General features: G+C 38.5%; 2 protein-coding genes across 2 annotated transcripts in view; one reads left to right on the top strand and one right to left on the bottom strand.

The window, feature by feature from the left end:
• Nucleotides 1-14989, top strand: part of cdkl5 (cyclin-dependent kinase-like 5) — a 65225-nt gene extending 50236 nt beyond the window's left edge. The window contains exons 15-22 of the mRNA XM_051941405.1: nucleotides 546-647; nucleotides 954-1059; nucleotides 2114-2117; nucleotides 3369-3512; nucleotides 4735-4840; nucleotides 6792-6914; nucleotides 8095-8361; nucleotides 11387-14989. Of these exons, the coding sequence (XP_051797365.1) occupies nucleotides 546-647; nucleotides 954-1059; nucleotides 2114-2117; nucleotides 3369-3512; nucleotides 4735-4840; nucleotides 6792-6914; nucleotides 8095-8361; nucleotides 11387-11800 (1266 nt within the window). The 3' untranslated portion in view covers nucleotides 11801-14989. The remainder of the gene's footprint in view (nucleotides 1-545; nucleotides 648-953; nucleotides 1060-2113; nucleotides 2118-3368; nucleotides 3513-4734; nucleotides 4841-6791; nucleotides 6915-8094; nucleotides 8362-11386) is intronic.
• Nucleotides 14990-15038: 49 nt separating this feature from the next.
• Nucleotides 15039-22016, bottom strand: rs1a (retinoschisin 1a). The gene is made up of 6 exons (XM_022200009.2): nucleotides 21847-22016; nucleotides 21472-21497; nucleotides 20934-21057; nucleotides 18780-18921; nucleotides 17730-17925; nucleotides 15039-16369 (listed from the first exon to the last, which is right to left on the bottom strand). Exons 1-6 carry the CDS (start codon nucleotides 21899-21901, stop codon nucleotides 16217-16219), a joined length of 696 nt encoding a protein of 231 aa, XP_022055701.1. The 5' UTR covers nucleotides 21902-22016; the 3' UTR covers nucleotides 15039-16216.
• Nucleotides 22017-25644: the final 3628 nt, after the last annotated feature.

The raw sequence follows: 25644 nt of genomic DNA, 5'->3' as shown, positions 1-25644 counted from the left end.
ACAAGATGTGGCGAGTAGCACTTCATGTCAGGAGAACACTGTGGGCCTTTGTTGCTTATTTTTTTGAAGGAATATGACATTTTTATTCAGCCTCTCCAAAAACGGTGCCTTGGTAAAGACCATAAAAGTAAGCAGCGCAAGTTTTAAGGAAGTTTTTGAAAACCTTTTGCTGCCCACTCATCACCAAAGTTCCTCTCCTGCATGGAAACCCAATAACACAAGTCAGCACCGTTTTATTGGACCTGTTCTAAGCTACACAAGCAGAAGATGAGGCAGGATGGTGAAAAATCACACAGATATAGGCTAAATACATTTCCTGAAATGTGTTGAAGGTATTGTTCAAAAATATTAAATGATTTAAGGTACAGAAGGGTGAATTTTCCTTTGTCGTGCACACTGTAGATGTGTGTTTGTGTGAGCGTGGATATAGGTGATCTAAGTGATATATGTGTGCAGCTACTGTCACTGTCTCACATTGTCATTGCCACTGCTTCATGCTGCTTGTCCAGTCTGCTTTGACCTGCGCCTGTCCGTCTTCTCAACAGAGTGAGCAGTCCCCTAAAGACATGAGCCACCCTTGTGCCTCCATCAAAGACTCTACGAGGGACAACACTGCTGCTTTTCATACACAGCGCTCTAAAAACGAGGTCCGACCCCCTCCCTACCTCCTGACAGTAGCCCTTCTGACTGCTGGTTTCCATAGCTTTTTCTGTTTCTACTCAGGTCAACAGCTTCACTGCACGTTGTCGCTGGTATAAATGTAACCTCGCTGAAAAGCTCTAAGATTGTCCTCAATGTGTTGTGATGCGAGCCAGTAAAGGATGTGATAGCTAATGATTAGTGAAGAAGTGAGATTAAATGGGCTCATTAATCACAAAGTTGATATTGAGGAGCTTTGTTTGGTCCTGTGTCTATGTATGTTTGTTTGTCTGCACAATGTGTGTGTTTCTTAGGTTGGCATGTATCACGACCCTCATGTCGAGGATGGAGGTTCATCCAAGGAGAACCGGATGATCTTCACCGAGTCGATGCCTCGGAGAGTCGGCAGCTTCTACCGAGGTGAGAAAAAGGAATCAGATGGCTCAATCTATAATTGCGGGACTTTTTGTATCATAGTTGAGCTTTTTGTTGTTTTCAGGCCTAAAAATCAACATGGCCGCCTACAACCAAACACCACATGGCATTTTTACAGAAAGATTCTTCTAAATATTATATAGACAATTGAGTAAAATTAAGATTAAAAGCTATTTATAAAGATATTGTAGTAAACCTGTTGACATGCGTTAAGCCCACACTTGACTCACACACTACTTTATATTAAATAAGTCAGAAAGCCTTGGAGTCTTCCAGTCTTTTCTTCAGGAGGAAATGACATCATGTGGAGCAGGTCATGTGATCTGGAATTAACACACTTCCTTGAGAGGTGTTTTTGTAATGGGGAACTTAGGTGAAAGTGATTTCTCAGACACAGATACAATTTGTTATTTTCCATGTAAAATTTGATATATTGCCAAAAATGAAACATCTGTCATTATTATCTCAACTTAATAAAAAGAACACAATAAAAACAATTTCAGAATAAGCTCATTTTATTATTGTTTAGCTAATTAGAAGGTGGTTGTTATTAAATTGAGATGGTTATTTAGTTGACATTTTAGTGATCTCCAGTCATTTTTTATTAATAAGTGATTGTTTCCGTAATAATTCTAGAATTTGTAAAGACATGATCATAATAAACACAAAAAACATTAAGTTTTTTTTTTACTTTTAATAAAAATGTATGCAAGATAAATCCCATGGACTTAAAAAGTCCCTTAATTATATATTGACCCATTTGATTAATAAACAAGGAACTCCATTAAATTGAACGGTTCTTCTATTTTATTACAACTTGGGCAGTGTGGTCATGATTTCCATGCATTATAAATTAACTGGCATAATGACATGATGATCGAAAAGATTAAAATGGAAGATAAAAATAAGCATAGGAGTTGCTATCGTGCTGAAATGTTCACTCATGTTCACATTCAGCAGGATTATAATTAACCGTTTGAACTTGCTGCTGCATTCATGTTTTTATTCACAATGGACTATTTATTACTGCAGTATTAAGTCCCGCAGCTCATTGGGAAAAGCACAATTATAGCTAGAAGTAGACAGCAGTAGAAATGTTTGTATCACAAATGTATCATTCCATTAATCATAAGAAAGCTGAGTTTTTGTGATTTATTTTCTAAACAAAATGTAATTGAAGTGCCTCCAAGTGTCCCCAGTACTAGGAAAAAATGTTGACTGTACATACTATAAATATTTTACTACTTATAGTCCCCAAAATTACATGACTTTTTCTCACAGATGAGGAACTAATGGCAAAGATTTTTTTTCCTGAAAATATTTAAACAGAGCAAATGATTTTTGAAATGTTTTTAAATTAGACAGAATGAAGTAGTTAAGAATAAATATCACAATTTTAAGCTTAGATTTGGTTAAGTTTTCTGAAAGAATGTTAGATCACTGATGAATAAGTTGGATTATTCTTTCTGTTTGAACAGTTTCTGGCTCTAATAACTGATTTTAATTTGGTTTTTAAAACAAACAAACAAACAAGCTATGCCTCAAACCAGTAGAAGTACAACTCATCCTCTGGAACTTAAGAATCCTTAAACAACATTTTATGAAAGGCTGTTTTATTGTCTGACTGAGCAACCAGTATTGCCATCAATATTATCACAGAACCAGCGTAAAAAAATAAAAGAAAATCTGTCATGGCATCAATTAAAACAAAAAATACAGCGCAGTTAAAGCTCAAGATATAAATAAACAGTGCTTCATTTTTTATTTTTTATTAATAAGCCCCAGCTAAATTGAATTAAAAGCAAACAGAAAAGTCTGAGAATTTGGTCTTTGTGTTATGTTTAGCTATGATCCTGCAGACAGTAAACAGACACATCTAAACCTTTATCAACCAAGGAAACCAACTGCTCACACTTTTATTCTTTAACTGCATATTTTCATGTATGGGTGACAGGTCAAATGACTTGAAGTCAGGCAGCTGCTCTGAATAAATGAATAGGAGAAAAACACTGGGGGTTTCTCACAGATCGGTGGTGAATGTCAGGCTTTATATTCCACTAACAAGGGTTTCCTTCTACACTTCCCATTCGTCATTGTGTTTAACAATTACACTGGGAGAAACCCAAAATAAAAGAGGCAGAAGTATCAGCTTGTGCTTAAACAGACGAGGCAGACGGGGGATTTTGGGGAATGTGAAAAACATTGTGAAAAAAAACTGTCAGAATACATCAGAGATCAATCATGCTGAAATACACACTTTCACTTATTTTCCTCTCCTACTTGTTTCTCTTCAGTTCCTTCCCCAGACCAGATAATTCCACTTCTTTCCATGATGGTGTCGGTCAGGGTCGAGGGCCGGTTGGACCCGTTGGACCCGTTGGACCCGGAGACCCCGTTGCTATGCCCAACCACTCCAAACGCCAGACAGCTTTTGACTGGTGAGAACTGATTGGCTGAGCTGGTATGGCAGGTCCATCCAGCACTACAGTAGGTGTAAGGTCACTACTGAATCGAGGGAACATTTAAGTTTGCAGGTGATTATTTGCTGCATCTACAGTACAAAGTGCCTCCGAGATGCAAAACATTGAGGGATCAGTCCATCTCGAATCATCGGGGACCTTCTGCTTGACTGCCTCTGATTTGCTTTAAACTCGTTTCCATCATCAACTGGATATTTGAAATGGTAACTGTGTATTTTTAGCTTAATATATGAGGTTTTTTATAAACTACTAAAAAATTTTCGGTGCGTTTTTTCACACATTGAAATTTGAGACCGTTTTCAGTGAAAATATCTCAGAACCTCATAGAAAAAAAGAGATAAAAGCTTGAGATTTTCCACATTATTTCTCTTCCCACCATTCATTCAGAATCTGCATTGTTGGAAAAGTGGATCAAATGGTCTCAGATTTTAGGTGAGTTACATTATGAAACAAAAACGAAGCAGTCATGAAAAGTATCATTTTGAATAAATGACATAATGAGAAAAACATGAAAGTTTCAGGCTTTTTGTCTTTAATCATTCTTGAGATATTTAATTTCAATGTGTGGAAAAAAAAATGGGCCATTTTTAAAAATGATTTCACTTGGGAAATATTTGATTTATTTAGCTAAATTTTGACAAATATCTTTACACATATTCATAGTTTATGATCAAAAATATTCAAGCTAATCAAAGATGGTCAAACAGAAAATTTGATGATCTAAGATTGAATTTCCTTGAAGCTTTATCTTCATATTTCCATGTCTGTCATGTTTTCCTCACCGTTACATGAAAATCTGCCAAATAAGATCCATTATGTTTTCAAAATGACTCTGTGGTGTTGCTGTAAAGACATGAACTATCAGTCTTTAAAATTGTCAAAAATATTGTCTTCTTTATGCTGACTGTGTTGCCAGTCGCAATATATAAAAGCTAGGTTTATTGCAGAGAGAAGTTACAACATTTTCTGTTGTGAAAAGTGAATAATTTGGATAATCATTCCGTGTTGATGTACAGTTACAAACCTTTTCTGTGCTGCGGGTGTTATTTTAGGACTCTTGCCTTTTTCTTGCTCTATAAATTGTCTATTTTGTTTTTTATTAGTCTTATGACTCCTTCTAAACCCGAGTTTGTCATTGCAAACACAAGTCTTATGAAACCTTTCCACATTTTCTGTGCAGGACCGCTGCAGAAGCGATGGTCATGAATCCTCCAGAGCCCGCCAAAGAGAAGGAAAAACAGGGCTTCTTCAGATCCATCAAGAAGAAAAAGAAGAAGACACAAATAGTAAGATTTTTTTCAGCCCTTTTTTCGTCTAGAACTCACTGAAACAATGCTACTTTGGTTCTACAAAATACTTTTCAATGTTTAGTTAAATAATAATCAGTAGGCTTTTTAACAGTATTCTGTGTTTATATGTGTTTAACACTGAAAACTAACTACAGCATGTGCACTTACTGTGTGAATGAACACTAATATTAACCACTGAGAGTGCTACTGGGTAATTCTGACTTATTGGTCTTGTCCTCTGGAGTCTGCTCTCACTTCTGTTGGTAACAATAATGTCAGCCTCACCAAGATATTTGCTGAAATTTGATAATACATCATCAGAAATAAACGGAGCAGGAAGCAGTCAGACTGATTGTACACAAAGTTATCTAGATGAGATAACAAAACTGTAAACTCCTCATAATTATTCCCCAGATTGTCCGAGTATGCCTGAAAAAGTCGAGTTTTAATTGGAAAATAGTGCAAATTTTAGCCAGGTTTTCAGAAAAGCAACTGCCAAATGCAAAATTCAACTTTTTCTTCCACGTCTATTATACAAATAAAGCCGCAGGAAAGCAATTGTAAAAGAAGTCGACATAGTAATATGAAGAAAGTATGTCATCTAATCTCAGAAAATGAAAAATATTATGTAAATTTGGTGCTTATATATCTGATGGCTGCTTTTAATATCTCCAGAGGAGCGGAAGCTTGTGACGGTTTTATCTGTCTACTTCATGATTAGTTCACCGAGTATATGGTTGCTGCACTTGGCTGCTTTTTCTTTTTATCAGTACACCAACTTCTTTATCTCAGCAAAGTAAAAAAAAATTCTGTAATATCATTCCTGTTTTTTCCACCATATTCCAAGATATCTGTGTGCAAATTATATTATGTTTTTTTTTTTACAGATTAGAAAAACCCAACAAACCAACTAGTTTTGACCAACTGACGTCTTACAGCTCATTTCTTTGCCCATCATGTAATTATGCCGGTTAATTTACAACACATAGAAATCGCGATCACACTGCCCAAATTGTAATAAAATAGAAGAATTGTTTAATTTAATGGAGTTCCTTGTTCATTAATCAAATGGGTCAATATATATAATTGAGGGGCTTTTGAAGTCCATGGGATATATCTTGCATACATTTTTATTTAAAAAAAAACTATTGTTTTTTTTATGTTCATTATCATCATGTCTTTACAAATTCAGAAATTATTTATTATGGAAACAATCACATATTAATTAAAAAATGACTGCATATGACTAAAATGTCAACTAAATAACCATCCCAATTTAATAACAACCACCTTCTAATTAGCTAAACAATAATAAAATAAATTTATTCAAAAACTGTTCTTTTTACTATGTTCAGATAATAATGACAGATATTTCTTTTTTGGCGATACATCAAATTTTACATGGAAAATAACAAATTGTATCTGTGTCCGAGAAATCACTTTCACCTAAGTTGCCCATTACAAAAGCACCTCTCAAGGAAGTGTGTTAATTCCAGATCACATGACCTGCTCCACATGATGTCATTTCCTCCTAAAGAAAAGACTGGCAGACTCCAAGGCTTTCTGAATTATTTAATATAAAGTAGTCAACAGGTTTACTACAATATCTTTAGAAATAACTTTCAATTTCACTCAATTGTATGTATAATATTTAGAAGAATCTTTCTGTAAAAATACCATGTGGTGTTTGGTTATAGGCGGCCATGTTGATTTATAGGCCTGAAAACAGCAAAAATGTCAACTATGATACCTGTCATCTATGTTATAAAAAGTCCTGCAATTATATATCGACCCAAATGTTCCTACTATTGTTGACAGGGTTTTTCTTTCTGTATCTCTCCATTAAGTGGTATTTCTAAAGACTGAGGATCAGCTGCTGCAGTTGTGTTTCTGTTTGCTGTCAGAGATTTGTGTTGAGAGTTGTGGCTGTGCGTCTTCTGCTCCACAGACGGACATGGAGGACGGGAGGAACCCCAGCATCAAGAAAAGCCTTTTCCCCCTCTTTAGCTCTAAGAATAGCTTAAAGCACAACTCAGCTGTCAAAGTCCTACCCGTAGTCGCCTCGCCTATGGTACAACACCAGCCTCCCGCGCCCTATCCTGCCTCACCAGTAATCTAACCCCGACACTACGGCTGCATGTTTACTGACACCGCACTCACCACTGCGAGCTGCTTTGAAATCCTCTCGTTTGGTCCATTGATTTTGCTGCGATTGATTCCAAACTGAAAGCATTTCAAACGTGTCTTCAGTTTAATACCGCACGCTGTTTGCGCATCCGTTTCATCTCGCTACGATGTGTGTCAAATGAAGTCACCTTGCACTCACATTTTATTGTCAGACGCTGACTCCATGCTGCAGTGTGTGCTGTTTGTGAGGCGAACGCAGTCACATCATTGTATAACATGAAGGTCATTCAGAGCATTTATAAATGCAGGAACACGCACATGCATTCAAACTTACAATGCAGATATTTTTGGACTCTTTGCTGTATTGTATAAAGCTGCTTGAATCAGTTCTATAAAAAGAATAAAACTGTGGTCTCATATTTGCCTGTTAGACATGAAGCTAGTCAGCAGTTAGCTTAGCACAAAGATTGGAAATGGAGAGAAATTACTATTGACTCTGACTAAAGGTGACAAAATCCACATATCGGCACCTCTGAAGGTCTCTCTTTTTCAAATTAGGTGATAACTGATGTCAATTAAAGTAGAAATGCCATGTTTTTTGTTAGTTTCAGCCTCACAAAAATGAGAATGTGCTGCTTTTCTTTATTTTATATCCTGCAAATTTCATTTCTTTTTGCTTTTAGCCTGTTGATCAGACAAAACATCAGCTTAACTTAATGATTAATCAATTATTCTGCCTCGCAAAAATGAGAATTTGCTGCTTTTCTTTATTTTATATCCTGTAAATTTCATTTCGTATTGCTTTTAGCCTGTTGATCAGACAAAACATCAGCTTAACTTAATGACTAATCTAAAAACAAATCAACACAGTATTTGATAATGAATGAATAACTTTTTGCACACCTGCTATATATTAGAGGTTACGAAAATAATCACATAATTGTGCATTTTTTCATGTACTGTATAAAGTCATCACTAATCGCCATCACATCTCCTTGTGTTTTGTCCGTTGCTGCCAAATGGGTGCATGAAGAAACTCGCCGGGATCTGAGGTGTAATTTTTAGTGAGATGTGATGAAGGTGACCACGTTTAAGAGAATAACATCCCCATTTGTCTGCTTTAGGTTCCTGGTAACGGACAAGAACACCTGTCGCTGCAGAGGAGCTCCAAGTCGTCCTCTCACCATGGCAGCCGGCGGAAAAACCGCGAGCGATCCCGAGACAGAGACCGAGACCGAGAACAGAGCCGGGACCGAGACCGAGACAGGGAGAGAGAGAGAGAACGAGAGCGAGAGAGAGAGAGAGAAAGGGAGAGAGAGAGGGAGAGAGGGAGGGAGAGAGAGAGAGTCAATGACTGGCCACCAGACAAACCAGTGGACTCACACTCTCAGGTTTGTACTTCCTTTGAATTCCAGTTTGTGTTGGTCTGAAGGTCATGGCTGTGAGCAGTCTACCATCACCGTGACTCATGCTTTCACCAACCGGAACAGACTCGTAGTGTGTCACGGATATAAAAAATTATATGTAAATTACACCATTTAACTCTCTGAACCTCACAAGTTGCCAGTGGCTTTGCAAGGCTTTTTTTTTTAAATCACCCAAATTACAGCATTTCCCAGAGCCAGAAACTGTAAAAACAGAAAGAACTGTCAGGTTCTTTACCTTTGTCATCATTCTTGAACTTTAACTTTGTGATGTGCTGAAAATTACACAAATCTAAGATTGAAATAGGAGTATTTAATCAAAATCACTTTATTTTACATGTTGCATTGAAAGATTCTCCAAAAATGTGCATTTGCTCTGACCAAAAACCAATAAATTCTGCACTCCTCAGCACGACCGAGTAGCTGTTAGCGACTTAGCTATGACAAACAGTCATTCAGGGACAGTTCAGCTGAAGGTTTACACAACCTGCAGTTCACCTGAAGGGGACCGGATCAGGGTACTGGAAATAGGTGGTGTTCAGACAGAGGTCCAAAAGTTGGCAAATCTGGTCTGGGTCAAGATAAATTCCTCAGGACAGGATTCGGCAGTCTTCCTTCACCTTAAGGAAGAAGGACACTCGTTTCAGGACACCAATGATCAGATTTTGGACTGGGAGGACAGATGGTTTGAGAGAGGAGTGAAAGAAGCCATCCATGTCAAAGTAGAGAAGCCATCTCTGAACAGGGGGGTGGTCTGCGACATCATCTTTTGCCAATTTACAATCAGGCCCTTTCAAAACTCCCCAAAAGAACTACTCAGCAGACTCATGCTACACGAGGGCTCAGTGACATCTGTGCATTTCAACAACCCCCACCGATACTCGCAACGACCATCGTTGAGTAGTCAGATGAGTTTTGGTATCAGTCGTTGGAATAATAGCTCTGGACACACCTCACAGAGGTTTGAAAGCTGAGGCAACACCAACCACCACCAGAACTGAAGAAGCCTCTTGGATGAGAGGTGAAACGTCTTCAAGGAACTTTCTTAAAGTCCAGTGGATTTATTTAAACTACTTTGGATTCTCACTAGTTATACACATTGTAAAACCCATTTCTTTTAACTATCTGTATTTTGCAGGTTGTTAAATGCAGAATTATTTTCCAGTATTGGTAGCACCTTTCAAAAGTGTATCAGACTTAAAAGACCAACTGTATAACTGTACAACTTCAACTTCATTACATCTCAGTATTTTCTCCTGCTGGAACTAAAAATGAGTAAGTGGCCCTCTAGAAGCACTTTACATGTTCATTATGAATACGATTTATGCAATAGTTGTTCGTACATTTACAGCGCCTATAAAAAGCATCCACGCCCTGGGAAGCTTTCCCCTTTTATTGCTTTTCAGAGTTGAATTATGGTAATTGGGTCATCTGGACGCTGTAATTTTTCCCTATTCCTTTTTGCACAACTTTAAAGCAACATGGAGATTGTGAGTAAACAGCCATTTTACACATCAGCCACAGATTCTCAGTTTGATTGCAGTCTGGGATCTGACTTGGTCACTGCAGAACAATTAGCCTTCATTATTTCTATGTGGCTTTGGTTGTAGTTTAGGGTCATTTTCTCTTACAACGTGCATCAAGTTTTCCTCTAAGAGTTCCCTGCATTTTTCTGCATTCATTTTATCCTCACCTAACCTTACAGGCTTTTCAGGGTCTGGCACAAAAAACAGTTCCAGCCAAATTAAGTGTTCACCAAACATCTTGTCTGATGGCCAAAAAAATAATTTTGGTCTCGTCAGACCAAAGAACCTTCTTCCAGTTGACCTTAGAATCTCCTACTTGCCTTCTGGTGAACTCATGTTTAGATATAGTGAGCTTTAATTAACAATGGCTTTCTTTTTGCCACAATTCCATAAAAGTTTGGCTGGTGAAGAACAAGCAACCATTGCTGTATGCAGTGTCTCCCATCTTAGCTGCTGAAGAGTCATAGGTGTCTTGGTGGCCTCTCTCAAAAGTCTCTTTGTTGTCACTTAGTTCTTGAGGATTTTGAAGCCCGTTCAGGCGCGTGTCATTCCTTTCATTTCTGAATGATGAATTTAACTGTACTCCAAGAGAAATTGAATGACTTGGAAGTTTTCTTGTATCCATTCCCTGGTTTATGCTTTTCAAAGACCTTTTCACGGAGTTGCTTGGAGTGTTGTTTTGTCCTCATGGTGTAGTTGTATCCAGGAGTACTGAATCACCGATGACTGGACCCTTCAGATACATGTGTCTTTATGATACAATCACTTGAAACACATTCACACAGATGATTTCCATTTCACTGATTCTGTGACATCTTGCACCAATTGGCTGCATCTGTGTTGAATTTGGTGAGTCACTTCAAAGGGTTTGAATACTTTTGCAACCATTTATTTTATATTTTTAAGTTATTTGATATTACTTCGGGGGCTGCATAGTAGCTTGGTGGTCAGCACTTTCGCCTTGCAGCTGGAAGAGTCCTGGTTCGCGTCCCGGTCGTCCCGGCATCTTTCTGCATGGAATTTGTATGTTCTCCCTGTGCATGCGTGGGTGTTTTACAACAACATGCTGAAGTTAATTCGTAACCTTAAATTGTCCGTGAGTGTGATTGTTTGTCTATATATGTAGCCCTGCGATAGACTGGCGACCTGTCCAGGGTGTCCCCCATCTTCGCTCTTTGAGGCTTGGGTGCTGTAGAGATAATGGATGGATATTACTTTGTTGAAACCAGCTTTCACTTTTACATGTAAAAGTCTTTATAGGTACATTCATGTCAAAAAAAGGAAGATTAAACTAGCCATGACTCAATGTTTAAAGGTGTAAAAGAAGAAAACTTCTAAGCGGTATGGGTACCTTATTTGTCTCTGTACTTTAGGATTCATGTCATGAATAGGAAGTCGAATTAATGTTTTCACAGATAGTGATTTATAAGATCGTTAATCAACTGTGTCTCCCTCTCGCCTACCAGAGTCAACCACTCAAGTCGCTCCGTAGGCTCCTTCACCTCTCCCCTTCATCTTCAAATCAAGGACAGCCTCCTCCTCCTCCTCCTCCTCCTCCCGACCTGCGCTTCCAACAACCTCTACCCAACCCTCCTCAGCCCTCCTCCAAAGCCGGCTACCCCGAGGGTCGAGGCCACGCTGACAGCAGGGGGCACTCCGGGGTGAGCAGCTCCACCCAGGCCAAGAGCCGTAAACCCAGCTACCCATTACCCGGACAGATCGAGTCCAGCTGGCACGTCTCTGCTTTACAGCGGGCAGAGGGCGCCCAGTTCACCGCCGAACAGCTGGGCATCAAACCGGGTCAGAACGGACCAACTTTTACCCGAGCCTCCCGCACCAGGATGCCAAACCTCAACGACCTGAAGGAGACTGCTCTGTAAAACCAAACCACACCACCTCCGACAGACGGACATCATGTTACTGTAGTATAAGTTTACACAAGAGCCTCTTTCACTGGATCAAGTCCTCATTCAGAAACACAGTCATCTGTTGATGCTCATGTCTCTGAAACCTGCTAGACGTTAACAGGCCAAAACACCAGTAACAGTGTCGCTTAGAGAAGCAAAGGGGCCCACTCCCTCTAGGGATGCCAGTACTGAATCAGTTGTGCGTTATTCTCTCTCTCTGCTCACAAGGTTACATCAGAATAAGCTGATCTTTCCTGTCAAGGAGACACTGCCTGTGTGGCCTCTTTGCTGCCATCTTCTGCTCACAGGAAGCTACTGCAACACATCAGACGGCCGCTGGCACACCGGTGGCCAATAAACTCAAATGTTTTTCAAGCTCTGATATTTGATAAGAACAAAAAGAAAAAAAGAAGATTTCTATCAACATTATTTATTAAATATTTATTTGTTTTAAATTCAAGGATATAAGCTATAAATGACACAGTATGTAGGCTATATGGGAATATTATAAGGTAATATAGAATTAAATGTGTAATTGCAAGAGCTTTAGTTTCGACACAAAGAAATGCATAGATATTTATGTGTTGATAATACAATATGTCACATGGAATATTTAATAATGGTGAATGTCCTTTTTGGTTCAATTTGATATGTTATTAACAGATTTTCACGTTATTTCATGTTATTTTTACCCCTTTTTCAGTTTGTTTCATTAAAATGTAAAAAAACAACAACAATGTACTGATGAATACATGAAAAATCTCTGACGTTGCATCTAGTACGAATCTGATCACTATCCTCATGACATCAGTTTTGAAGTTTTGTGACAAGTTGGGCTATTTGTCATCAGGGTTTTGGTAGCAGAACAGCCAGAGTGAGACTGTTAGGCTCTGTGCTTCACATGCAGTAATTGTCAGCTCACTTTATGTCCCACTGCTGGTGTCACCTTTTAAAAAAATAAGCCCCATTTTCAGTGTCTTTTATCAGTGACAACAGCTTTCCAGCTCCATGCTGCCATGTTGGTTTTGTCTACAGCCTTAACAGCAAGTACCGGGCATGTTTGCCCTCGTCACCATGTAACCCTGGTGAGATGTCAGTGTCTTAAACTGAGGTGGAACTAACACGAGACAGAACATTTTAGGTGTTTTGAGATCGCAGGAGAGCGCTCTGCAAAAAGGCATACCTCACCTACAACCTTTAAGATCTTAAAGGATAAGTCTGGTTATTTTAGTTATTTTTTAATTGTCAGTAATCCTAAAATATCGTCCGTGAAGGGAAAACCTGGATAGAACTCAATTCTTGTCCATAATAAACATCGATAAGTTCATTTTATGGCAGTTTAGGGAATTATTTAGATTTAATATCAGTGTTGTGGCCAATTTTTTTGAATTTACGTCTTCACTAGGGGCCAGTAGTCTTGATTGTGTAGGAAGCACTCAAGCAAACAAACACAACAACCTGGCAATACTCCACTTCATGCAAAAGTCCCACAATCAAAATCCAACTCGCATAAAACAGATAAACACAAATATCATTAGTTAATTGTACTTGAAGTATCAAACATTTGGTAGTTCGGATGCGATGATGTGTGTGTTGCATTTCATTGTTGCAGCTGATCGAGGTGGAGCTAGTTCCCTCCAAAGCGTCACAAGGCCAAATATATTTTCAATCATAAATTTAAGGTGTCAGAAAATCATTAATGGTATAGAAAATAAGGGGAAACCAAGTTCAGCTGTAAAAATGTGTTTCTGTTTGTGGGATTTTCTCTAATTTATTTAATTCTGGGTTATATCTGGTCCTCAAAGTGGTATTTAAATAAAACAATCTGAGATGTTTAATGGAATAGATGGGCATCTAAGCTGTGACAACGTGCCCCAAACTGCTTTTTTAAGGAGTCACACCTAAAAAAAATGTATAAAGCAACATACATGGACACACTCACACACACACAGTGCAGTTATCTTAAAATTGTATGTACAGTAGTTGAGTAAATGTACTTAGTTACATTCTGCCATTTGTTGGTTTTGGGCTTTTCATCAGACTTCACTGACAATATGAATTACATGAAATAACACCAGACTTATCCTATGATATGTGTGTTTACATTTCCTGTGTGCATTTTAAAAGCTTGTGTCATCCGAGTTTTTGTAAATGCCTTTTGTAAATCTGAATTTAATTTTCCTATTTGCATTCTTTTTAGCATCAACAGCCATGATCAGGGATGATTTTACTTGATTGTTCATAAAAGCATTTACTTGTTGTCTTCTGACCTGTGGATGATTTAAAAAAAAACAACTGAATTGTGTAGAACAAAACACTATTTGTGGCCTAGACAAAGTATACAGCGTAGTTCTTCTTCCAACATCACCTTTATCCTTCATTCTTTTCTCCTTTGTGGTTTAAAAGCATAAAGCAAAAAAAATTAAAGAAACGCTTTTCCATCACAGGAAGAGGGAACAAAGGAGAAAAAGTCAAACATCTGTAGAGGAAAAGAAGAATTTGGTTTGGGGAGTTTTGTGTTTTTCCATTTCTGTGGAAAGGATTTAAACAAAGGAAGAAAAAAACAGAACTAATTGATTACATGGCTGATTGAGAGCAATAACATTTGGAAACTCTGAGTGATGCAGATTGTACGAGTCAAATCAGCGACCGGTTAAATTGGAGCCAAATATAGCACAGGAAAGGATTTCCAGCAGGAGACTGTGTTAAAAGTGGGACAAGTGTCCACATATAGTATCAACAAGTCATTGCAATATAGTTTTTATTTTCAATTTGTGACCCGCAACTGGTAAAGCCGCCCCATGTTGTGTATTATAGAAAACTGACTGATTGTACCTGACTGCTGATGTTTGTATCGTTAATGGGATAGAGTGATGCTTGCCTTGCCAGTGACCCGAAGCCTTACATTAGCTCAACATCTCAGACGGAAAACGGAGGCTTCAACCCCCCCAGCAAGTCACCCAGAACCGAGACGAGAAGAAGACCTTTTTTTGTTCACGAATATGAATGTGTTTCCTAAAACATTGTTTCTTTTTTTTTTCATTAAGCTGTTTTCCCACTTCTGACAGGGTGTAAATAGAAATAATAGAGTGTATCTATACTGACCGTTCTACTTTAAAAATGATAGGGTCTCATAATAAATGCCAACTGTACATTTTTGAAGGACTCCCGTGTTTGTTTTGTGGCACAGAATGAAAACAGACGCGACACATTTGTTTAATCAAGGAAGTGGTTTAAAGATACAATAAAGAACACATCTCTAGAGTGAGTAGAGCTCTGCGATGTGTTCCCAAAGCACCATGGGAAAATGATTTGAAATGTTACAGCAAGAAATACATTTTAAAAATCAGGAATTAACCACAATACCAAACAACATCTGAATATCACTGAATCTGCTCAATCTTAATACAGCACTTTTTAAAAAAGCGTTGAAAAAAAACAAAGTGAGATCAGACATTTTTAAAGAAAGTCTAGCATTATTATTTTTTTAAATAAGGAGTAACAAATTAATTTATATTACAGCTGTGCACAGTTACTGTAAGGGACTATTTTCAGCTGCGGATTAATACATGTTTTCTACACACTGAAACTTTGAGAATTTACAGCAGAATTGCGTATTTTACTACTGTTTCGGAACAAACTACAGTGCCCCTGGAAACCAGAGCAACACTATGTCTCACCGATGTGTTTTTGGACAAATAAAAAGAGTAAAACGAAGCACAGAACTCTATCAGACTTTGGACACACTAACAATACGCATTATGAGGATGAATTTATTGCTGGATTTCGTCTTTTCTTGGCAGTATTAAACATGTAAAATATCACCAGACTTATACTTTAAAAGGTAAATAAGGGGAAGAAACTTACTAAGAAGTGTAAATTCCCCGTTACATTTAAATATCAGAAGAAGAAGACGTGATTTTATGGATCCATCACAGAGAGAAACACAAATGTTTTGGAAGAGCTCGCCTCAGACCTGCAGATCCAACCCCCATAGCAACGCTGCTCTCCCTCTCCGTGCCTAATTATTGCTTTGAATTTATGCCATTTCATTTCAAATGGAGCATTCTATTGAGAACTCACCGAATTAAAGCCCCCAGTGTGAGACTGGTTTAGCACAGACAATACAGAGTGGAGCGAATGAAAGCTCACTGTACATATCAAACAAACCTATTCTAATGCAAACGTGTAAGTCTGTTCTAACCGTTTTGTTTGTGTTTTAAAAAAGGTTTCATGTTGAATATTTTAGGGTCAACTCAGCAGTTTCAGGAGGCCAAATCTGTGGATTTATACTCACATACCACACACTGTCAGGACGAGGCTTTCACTGTAGGTTCTAGTCGTAGTTTTTTGGGAGGGCAAGGCCTCAGGGATGATGGGAGGAAAGAATCAAGCGCATTTCTTCATGCAGAGCAGCAGCTCCATGCGCAGAGCGATGCGTGTGTGCCAGCCCAGAGGGAGGATGCGGATGTAGCGCGCAACGATGGGCGGCCGCAGGAGGTTCTGTACGGACGAAGAGCGGTCGGAGTTGCCGTAAAACACCTGAGGAAAGACAGAAAGGCAAAGTCAGGGAGTCGACACAGATATGAGCACTCAGGACGTGCTGCTTAAATATTAAAGCTGCTATTATCACTCCAACTGATGAAAATAACTAATTATTCAGTGAAACGTACAAAACATCAGTTTGGGTGTCACTGCGAGGCCAATCAGTATTTAAATTGATAAAATGAAAAAGCAAGTTACTACAATTCCAAAGCATATCATATTTACATTATAGATCTGATTGCTTTTCCGATATTTTCATTTTTCACAACTTTCTTTTGTTATTGCATAAGAACAGCAGAACAAGGGTACACAGTAGTTTAAGACAGGCATGTCAAACATGTGGTCCGCGGGCCAAAACCGGCACTCCAGAGGGTCCGATCCGGTCTGCAAGACGACTTAGTAAAAATTACAGAGAAGACATTAACTGCAGATTGTAAATGTGTAAAGTTATGCATAAGCTGTTTTGATCATAACATAAAATACCAGATTGCTTAATGTTCTTTTGTCATTGTGCGTCTCATTTTTGTAATATTTTGTCTTGTTTTTGTTGTTTTTTGTCTTTTTTGTCTGACTTTTGTTGTTTGTCTCATATTTTTGTTGTTTTGTTTCTCATTTTTGTCATTTTATGTTTCCCTCGCTTGTCATTTTGTGCTTTGCTTTTTTGTCATTTTGTGTTTCTTTTGTCTCATTTGTGTGGTTTGTCTATTTTTTGTTGTTTTGTTTCTTTTTTGGTCATTTTTTTGTCTCATTTCTGTCATTCGTCTTGTTTTCGGATATTATTTGTCATTTTTGGCTCTTTTTGTTTTGTTTTGTGTCGTTTGTCTCATTTGTTGTCATTTTGCTTCTCACTTTTCTCATTTTGTGTCTCATTTCTGCAATATTTTGTCTTGTTTTTGTTGCTTTTTGTCTTTTTTTCTGACTTTTGTCGTTTTCATCATAAAGCAAAATACTAGATCATTCAGTTCTAGATACCTGTGACTAAATATTTTCTGCCTTTTTGTAGACACTGTGTGATCTGTAAGTTGTAATGTTTAAATGATAAACTGAGGCATTAATGAACAGTCACTTTGCATTTCACTGCACATACTGTATGAGCAAGTGACAAACTCTTGAATCTTGAGCTTTCTCTTTGCAATTATCTTCACATCACTCAATAAAAAGGAGAAGAAAAGAAGAAAAAAGTAGATGGTTGTATCTAGTTACAGGTGGGTTTAAGTAAAATATGGGCTTTATGTATTCAGTCCAGATCTGCTCAAAAAAAGTCATAAAATAAAGCTTTTAAAGCAGACCTGAAACACGTGTTGCCAATTAAGTAAAAAATGAGACTTGTGGTGCGTGAGATGTCGTCTCAACCGACCCTGTTGTTTCCAGTCTGGTCCTTGTAATAGATCCAGTTGAGTTTTTCATCAGAGCGGTACTGAACGCTGTACTTGGTGAGCCACTCGTCGGCGTCACAGCGGCCCTGAGTGAGAATCCCCGACACCACCATCACCTCCATCAGGTCGATCTGCAGCCACTGAGTGTTGTCCTGGAACTTAGACAGCCAGGCGCAGCTGAAAGAGGAACAGAAACATTTGATAGAAACATGAAACTTAGTCTTGTAGGCTTCTTTTACAGCAGACTTTTACACCCGGTATAGCAGGAAACATTGGCTCCATTATAATGAGGGGCAACAGTGGGTTACAACAGTGTGGAGCGAAGTGGAATTCAGCCATCAGAAAATAGTCTATTTATGCCTTTGCTTTATTTGTTGGGAGATGTAGAAACTCTGTTGTTTAAAAAAAAAAAGTCCTGATTTGTGCCAATAAAGTCTCTGTAATGACGCTGAAGCAATATTTTTCCCAAAAAATTCCTTCCATCCATCCATCCATCCATCCATCCATCCATCCATCCATCCCTTTATACTAAATTGGAGTATTACCTTAAAGACAGAAGCTGAAATGGACTATTTACTCTTTTAATACTTACAGAAAACAATATAAAGAACAATGGTTAAATTCCCAGACCAACGCTTTAGTGTTTTTATAAAACACTAATGAAGAAAATCCTCCGTAATGTTCAGTCCTGGGCAGCTCTCCAGTGTCTGCAGTTTGTCTTATTCATAATTTAATGTTTTAAACAGGAGCATATTGATGTGTCAACCTTACCACATGCACCATAAATAATCATCACTCTTATACTGTTTCTGACAGATGGTAGGAATTCAGAAAAGGGTTTTTCTCTGAGACAGAACAGTTAACGATGTGTGGAAAAGCCAGCATTTTGGGAGCTAAAATGAAAACAAATAGGCCTTATTAACCTCAGAATTCACTATTAGAGATTCAAAATACATCATTTTTATGTAAATCTTTTCACATCGTGTGGAAAAAAGTCACTTTATGTTGACTATTTGTTGGCGTGGACCTACCCAAAGCCCTGGCTGTTGAGCCGGGCCTTGCTGGGGACCCACGAGGCGAACCAGCCGGTGTACTGGTCCTGGTTGGAGCAGGTGATCTGGTCTGGATTCACAGATCCGGCCTCAAAGCCAAGAGGCTTGTGGTATAGACACTCTGCAAGGGGATCAGAGCCAGAGTAAAAGGAGAGGTCTAAATTTAAATCTCTGCTTCCGCTAATATTACCGTTTTCCGCTTCTAAACCTCCAGAGATTTTAAGGTCACCCTGACAGACGCAAACACGGCCGAGCAGCAAACCACTGAAATGCGAGCGTCAAATGATCATCGCTAAGCCTCTCTGGATTCTTAACTCTCCATCCCTCTATCCTTTTCGTCTCTCGCCTCACCCCTGCTGACTCCCGTCCTCACACCCTCCCGCTCCCGAGGCCCCTGCCGTTAGCAGTCCCAGTGTGACCCATATCCCATCCTAAAAGCCTGCAGTTTAATTCTCCACAGTGAGAGATCAGTGATGTCCATTAGGGCGGCAGGCGGACAGATGGCCGTGTTCTCCTCTCCACAGCTTTAGCTCCGTGTTGCTCTCATGTTTTTATTCACTTCCATTAAAAACAAATGAGAACAGCTCCTCTGGTGACTTGGTAAACATGTCCTATAAATACATGAATGAGAGACGAGGCCGTATATGAGCGAGAAGAACATCAGTTGTGGACATATGGAAGAGAAACTGGAGTAGCCTGCTGTGCTTTTGTTTACTACTGGCTTAAGCTTATCTGGCACAGGGTCGCATCCTGTCTAATCCCAGTATTACAACGCTTACGGCAGAAGCTTCTGTGTGAGTCAGGAGATAAGTGTTTACATAACAGCAATACGGATGCTATGTAGTCTTCCCTAATGTATTTCCTGACAAAAACGAAACACATTCAGATGGCTGAATTAAAAGCACAAACCAGGAGGTGAGACACAGTGAACTGAGGCGATGGGAACTCTGAAGCAGGGCAGAGGAAAGTCCTTCTCGCTCATCATTTATCATCAGCGGGTTCATGTGGGGGTAATTACTGGTTTCTGTGATTGTGCGATCGGCTCGGTCTATTACGAGCCCCGTAATCTCTGCATCATGTTCGGAGATAATGATTATCTGCAGAACTTCTCTCTCCCGTCCGTCACCGGTTGCCATGTGATTTGAGGCTCGATTGGACCAAACGGAGTCACTTCTGTCCTATTAGCTTCAAGTTTGACGCAAGATCTGAGCTGAAGATCTGAGATGCAGTGAGGCTGCCATCAGACCCTTTGGTTGGTGTGTTTCTTTGCAGGAGATCTAAACAAAAATGTGGTGGGCTTATTGATCGTTGTTTCCAAGGTCAAGAATGGACCAATGTTGACTTTGGGAAACTGTATCTTCTGAGGATTTTTGAACTTGCATGAAGAAAATAGGCAGGTAAGACAGTAAATGAACAGGATTGCACAGCCTTAATGGAGGTCCTCTCTGTTTCTACCCATGGCTCCATCTGCATCACCTTCTCTGATGATGTCCAGTGGAGCATGGTCTCCCTGTGGCGTCAAATCTGGAGTGTAATACACTCAGGCATGAGTATGTACATATAGAGACTCCCAGAACACACACAAATGCACACACATTCAAATGCTCCATCCGACTGCATTGTAGGGCTTAAATGATTTGTGTCAATCAATGGGAGTTAAACAATCAAATATTTTGAAGATTAAATATTAGTTTAAATCATTTTTCTAGGGAAAAAGCCAAAGAATTGGCCATTTCAGATTCTTAATTGTGAAGATTTGCATTGTCATATGATTCCACTTTGACTTTCTTTGGATTTCTCCGCTAACAATAAAAAAAAAAAAATCATCAGTTGGAGACATACTGTTTTCTATATCAATTTTTGAAACAGGCCAACATGCATCATTTTCATTTGTCCTTGTCCACTCTCTCTTTAAGTTTAGTTGATTGGTGCAATTTGATAACATAATCAACAAAAGTCCCTAAATTAGTTTGTTCAACATCAGTCTCATTATGGGATTAATTAAGTGTGACCACATACTATTTAGAAAGTGAATTGTTATTTCTTACACTTTGAGAAGCCAAAAATGGATTATTAATGATCAAAATTTCTGTTTGAGATTGAAGAGACCACTGTGTTTGAGGTGTTTCTTACCTGGCATGCAATCCACTCCTTGCACCATAGAAGAGCCAGACCCGATGGCAGAAAACTCTGTTGGAGATTCCCCTTCGCAGTCACATTTGCAAGACCTGCTGGTCCACGCTTCAGACACACCAACCTCATAAAAACATGCACAAACAACGTTAGTACATTCAATCCAGAATGGTAGCATCATCAGAAATACCACAAACATGAACACCATTCATCTTAAAATATAGCTCTAGTGCAAAAAAAATAAAATACTTAAAAAGAATATTTTCATGTATGACTGCAAAGGCAAAGATGCAGAAAAGAAACTGAAAGTTCAGACATCTCATGACAGCTGATTTCTGGTGTTTTTTCACTAAATGAACATAATTTGTCATTGACCAATGTCATTTGGAGAGACGCTGCAAAACTCCAAGACAAAATATCTCCATTGTGGCTGACCCCAAAAGATTAAATTTGTGCAAATTCTTCAGATTTTCTAATCCTGAGAGTTAAACCTTCTCTATCATTTTGTGTTGCTTTTTTTGCTGAGGTTTCTTCGTACCTCTTGAGCATGAATGCTGATGAGGACTGTCCACCCAGATGGAGAGAAAGAAAGCCAACGAAGCACAGAGGAGGGAAAAAAAAGACTGTTAGGAAATAAAATCTGTGCATCAATCTGTCCGTTTAACCACATTAAGAAAAGGTAAATAAACACAACATAGACATACAGAATAAAACACAAATGCCACCAAGAAAAACATGGATGTTACTGAGAGAAACTAGTCTGACATTTGAGATTAGAGGCGTTCTCCAACACATTGTCCAATTTGACATAATTTTCACTAAATCCAAGCTTGCAAAATATCTACAAACACATAATGTGGGTTCTAAACCTAACAGCAGATTTAGAATCAGAACGTAAAGACTGAAATTGTACCGTTAGCTCCCAGAAGAAGCAGAACCAGCAGGAAACGCAGCACGTTGAGAGCCATCTTCCAACCTGCTCCAAACCAGACGAGACCAACTGCAGACTGAGCAGCTAAGCCAGCAGTGATAGAGAGGCTGGATTACAATAATCCACAGGACGTTAATGGCCTTACCTAATGCCATCCTTATCTGACGAAGCCCCTCCCACAGCCCATCGCCCACCACCATCAGGACCAACACACACCCTGGAGAAAGGAGAGCAGAGGTCAAAGTCAGAAATCCTGCAGGAGGAAACAAATGGCAGCATGGTTAAGTGACAGATCTGGGTTGTGTGTCTGCGTTTGTGTGTGTGTGGGAGAGTGAAGGTGGTGATTTATGTTGGCTCATATGATTAGACGGAAAGTCTGCTTTTGGATGCATCTGCAGCTGTATATATTTGCTGCTTCTTCCATTTACATTGTTGTATTAATTCTATTATGTAAAGAAAAACAGAAATCAAGAAAAAAGTGTAACAAGAGAAAACAAACACACAATGGCAACATATAAATACAAACATATATATAGGATTCTTTTAAAAACTAAGCTGATAAATGGCTGATACTCTATCGCAAATATGTCAGAATATGTCAGCTGATAAGTAACATTTTTACCAAAAAATACTGATGTCATCGTTCATTTATTAACAATAAACGCCCCACTCAGGAATTTTCTTTTTCACAAATCTTTCAAAAGGAAACAGAAAAAATAATATCACCTATAAACATTGTCATCAGAATATTTTATTATCAATATGAGGTTCGGTAATCCAATGTTGTCGACACGCCAGAAACAGCGTCGCTATTAAATTGAACAAATTTTATAGATTACAAATGCTAGAATAAAATCTGCCTCTATCTTAACATCTGAACTTTTCCTCAGAAAATAAAAAAATTAGGAAACAGTTGTCCGAGTTTCTTAAAAAAAAATTCTCTATGAGCTTCTTTCTCTACTGTTTAGTAAAATATAAGCCTAAGTGGGGAAACTCCTCAGTCCAGAATGATCAATCCCTCTATTTTCCAACACAACTTAACTTTTAGCACAAAAAAACGATGAATTATTGTGTTTAGAAGAACATATAATTGAAGTTGCTATGAAATAAAGCCAGTTCAGGTGTTGAATTCCGTCTGTTTCTTCTGAAGCTCAGCAGACTTTCAGGCATGTAGGATGTAAAGTTCACATTAAAAAATACCGTGTGTTTATTTTTTGTTGAACTGTTTTATGAGTTTATCGTAGATTGTGTAAAATGTGGATTACAGTGGCTAAATGCCATCATCTACAACGTTTAAATCAAAACAACATCCTGCAGTGGTTCTCTGCTTTTACTCCACTTCCCTCCCTGCTGCAGATATTCAGGCTAAAGACGTCTGAACTCACACTGAGGGTTTTAAAGCCAGGTGGGTGAATGTAATTAAGCCTAATTAAGCAAAGCTGTTTTCAATTTGTGTTCATTAAAACATCCTCCTCAGTCCCCACACACTCTTTCATACCCTGCTCTCACTGCTAGTGGCCAAGCTGCTGCTTTAGCTTCCATCAGTGGATTTATTTTTGACTGCTTTCAACAAAATGAAGGCTCCTGCTGGAACGGTGCGCAGGATTCTTCCGCAGACAAAGAGAAGGATTCAAGGGTACTCGACTCTCATCTACAGAGCTCATAAAGAGGTCAGAACCTCCACTAAAGCAGCTCCAGTCATTAGATTAAAAGAGTCTTATCTGGCCCGTGCAGCTTGCAGAATAAGGAGTCTTTTTAAATGTGTCTCCTTTTTGATTTTCCATCTCTTTTGCAGGTGCCTGGGATGAGGAATCCAGTCTTCTTGGCCGGTCAGCTCAGTCTTCCCAAACCCATCCTGCTCAGACTGGTGAGCTCGGAGGCTTCTCGGCTGTCCAGAACCAACCGGCTGAAAGTGATCACTGTGCAGGAGATCGATGCTGCCGTCACACTCGTACAGCAGAAGATCCGTACCAAAGCAGCTGCATGAAGACGGAGACTGCACAAACTGAAGTTCTAATGTTTTATTAAATTAATTTTATTAAAGAGTTCATTTTAACCTTTAAATTGTTGTCTTAATGTGAGCTGCCAAACTAGTAGATGGTCGCCCATAACAATACGTTGGCAGATGGGGAAACTACAGTGTTCCTGGAAAAAATGACATTCAAGTTGGATGTCAAGATTTCAGAGTGTTGGGATTGCTTTAGGAAGCGTGTTTGAGTTGCATTTTCTGACATTTTATTTTGTCCTTCAAATGTTTAAGTCAATTTGGCAGTGATTAGCTTCTGGAGGACAACATTTAAACTGAAAGCTACTTTTGGTGTTTTAGGAACAAAATTGAGGCACCAGATAAGCTCTCAATTTAACATCTGATCTGCTCACATTTCAAATTTGCATTCAAAAACAGTTTTAAAAAAAGAGATGAGTTTGCAAATTGAGTTAACACAAAACTGAAGGTAATTTCAAACCTCAGCTGCACACATTTGCCCCCACTTACTGTAAAGATATTCTGGTAACCAATCCCTTAATAGTCAGCTTTGGTTGACGTTTATGGTCTGTTATCATTTGGCTACTTGAGGAGTTTGCTCACAAGTGGATGCTGAATTTGAAAACTACAAGAGTACTTTAAAAAAGTCAGCCTCACATGGGAATAAGTAGCGGAAGTCACATTCTGGGGCATAACTGTATGGTATAAAGCCTTACAACACTGTCCACAAAAACTCAAATGTTTGGATTTTTTTTGCAAGGAGGAAAGCTTTGAGCTGGCACCATCTGACTTCTACAAGTCAAATGGTAAAAAGGTGCCGGTCAGGTGAGTAAGGTACGCCGTTCAAAGTAAGATTTGGCTGCTTCTGTGTGGATGGAAATGTTGTCCTGAAACAACAGCAGCCAGTTTGAAGCTTTTCTCTCTTTTTTTTTTACTTTGTTTCAAACATTTTAGTGATGTAGGACTTCAAAGTTTACAGTAAGTAATGCAGAGACCATCTGAAGTACTCCTGTAGATTGAACCCTAACCATCTGTGTGAGACTACTGATCTTACAAACTTTTTAGCAGTCACTAAAATACATTATACAATTAAGTGAAATTGAAAGTTATTTATAAGATATTGTAGTAAACCTGTTCACATGCGATGAATCCAACACTCACACACTACTTTATGTTAATTAACTCAGAAAGCCTTGGAGTCTTCCAGTCTTTTCTTCAGGAGGAAATGACATCATGTGGAGCAGGTCATGTGATCTGGAATTAATGTACTTCCTAGAGAGGTGTTTTTGTAATGGGGAACTTAGTTGAAAGTGATTTCTAAGACACAGATATAATTAGTTATTTTCCATATAAAATTTGATATATCGCCAAAAAAGAAACATCTGTCATGATTATCTCAACTTAATAAAAAGAACACAATCAAAACAATTATTGAATCAGCTCATTTTATTATTGTTTAGCTAATTAGAAGGTGGTTGTTTTTAAATTAGGACGGTTATTTAGTTGACATTTCAGTGATATCCAGTCATTTTCTAAGTGACTGTTTCCATAATAAATAAGTATGGAATTTGTAAAGACATGATCACAATGAACTTTTTTTTTTTTTTTTTTTTTTTTTTTTTACTTTTAATAAAAATGTATGCAAGATATATCCCATGGACTTCAAAAGTCCCTCATTTATATATTGACCCTCCAAACACAAATGGCACAAACTAAAGGACGCTATTAAGAGAAATGCAGAGTTTACCGAGACGTTTTAGGATAAGTCACGATGCCATTTACCTGTGGGGACATTT

This window comes from Acanthochromis polyacanthus, chromosome 2, assembly GCF_021347895.1.
Source record: "Acanthochromis polyacanthus isolate Apoly-LR-REF ecotype Palm Island chromosome 2, KAUST_Apoly_ChrSc, whole genome shotgun sequence".
Taxonomy (NCBI): domain Eukaryota; kingdom Metazoa; phylum Chordata; class Actinopteri; family Pomacentridae; genus Acanthochromis; species Acanthochromis polyacanthus.
Note: the sequence above shows the minus strand (reverse complement) of the source record. Positions and strands in the feature narration are given on the sequence as shown.

Coding starts and splice junctions, on each gene's coding strand:
- rs1a (XM_022200009.2), bottom strand. CDS start 21,901: ATGGCTCTCAACGTGCTGCGTTTCCTGCTGGTTCTGCTTCTTCTGGGA. Junction 21,498..21,846: donor GCTTCTTCTGGGAGCTAACG/GTACAATTTCAG, acceptor CTGGGTGGACAG/TCCTCATCAGCATTCATGCT. Junction 16,370..17,729: donor ACCAGACTGGAAACAACAGG/GTCGGTTGAGAC, acceptor GTCTTTCCTCAG/GTGTTTTACGGCAACTCCGA.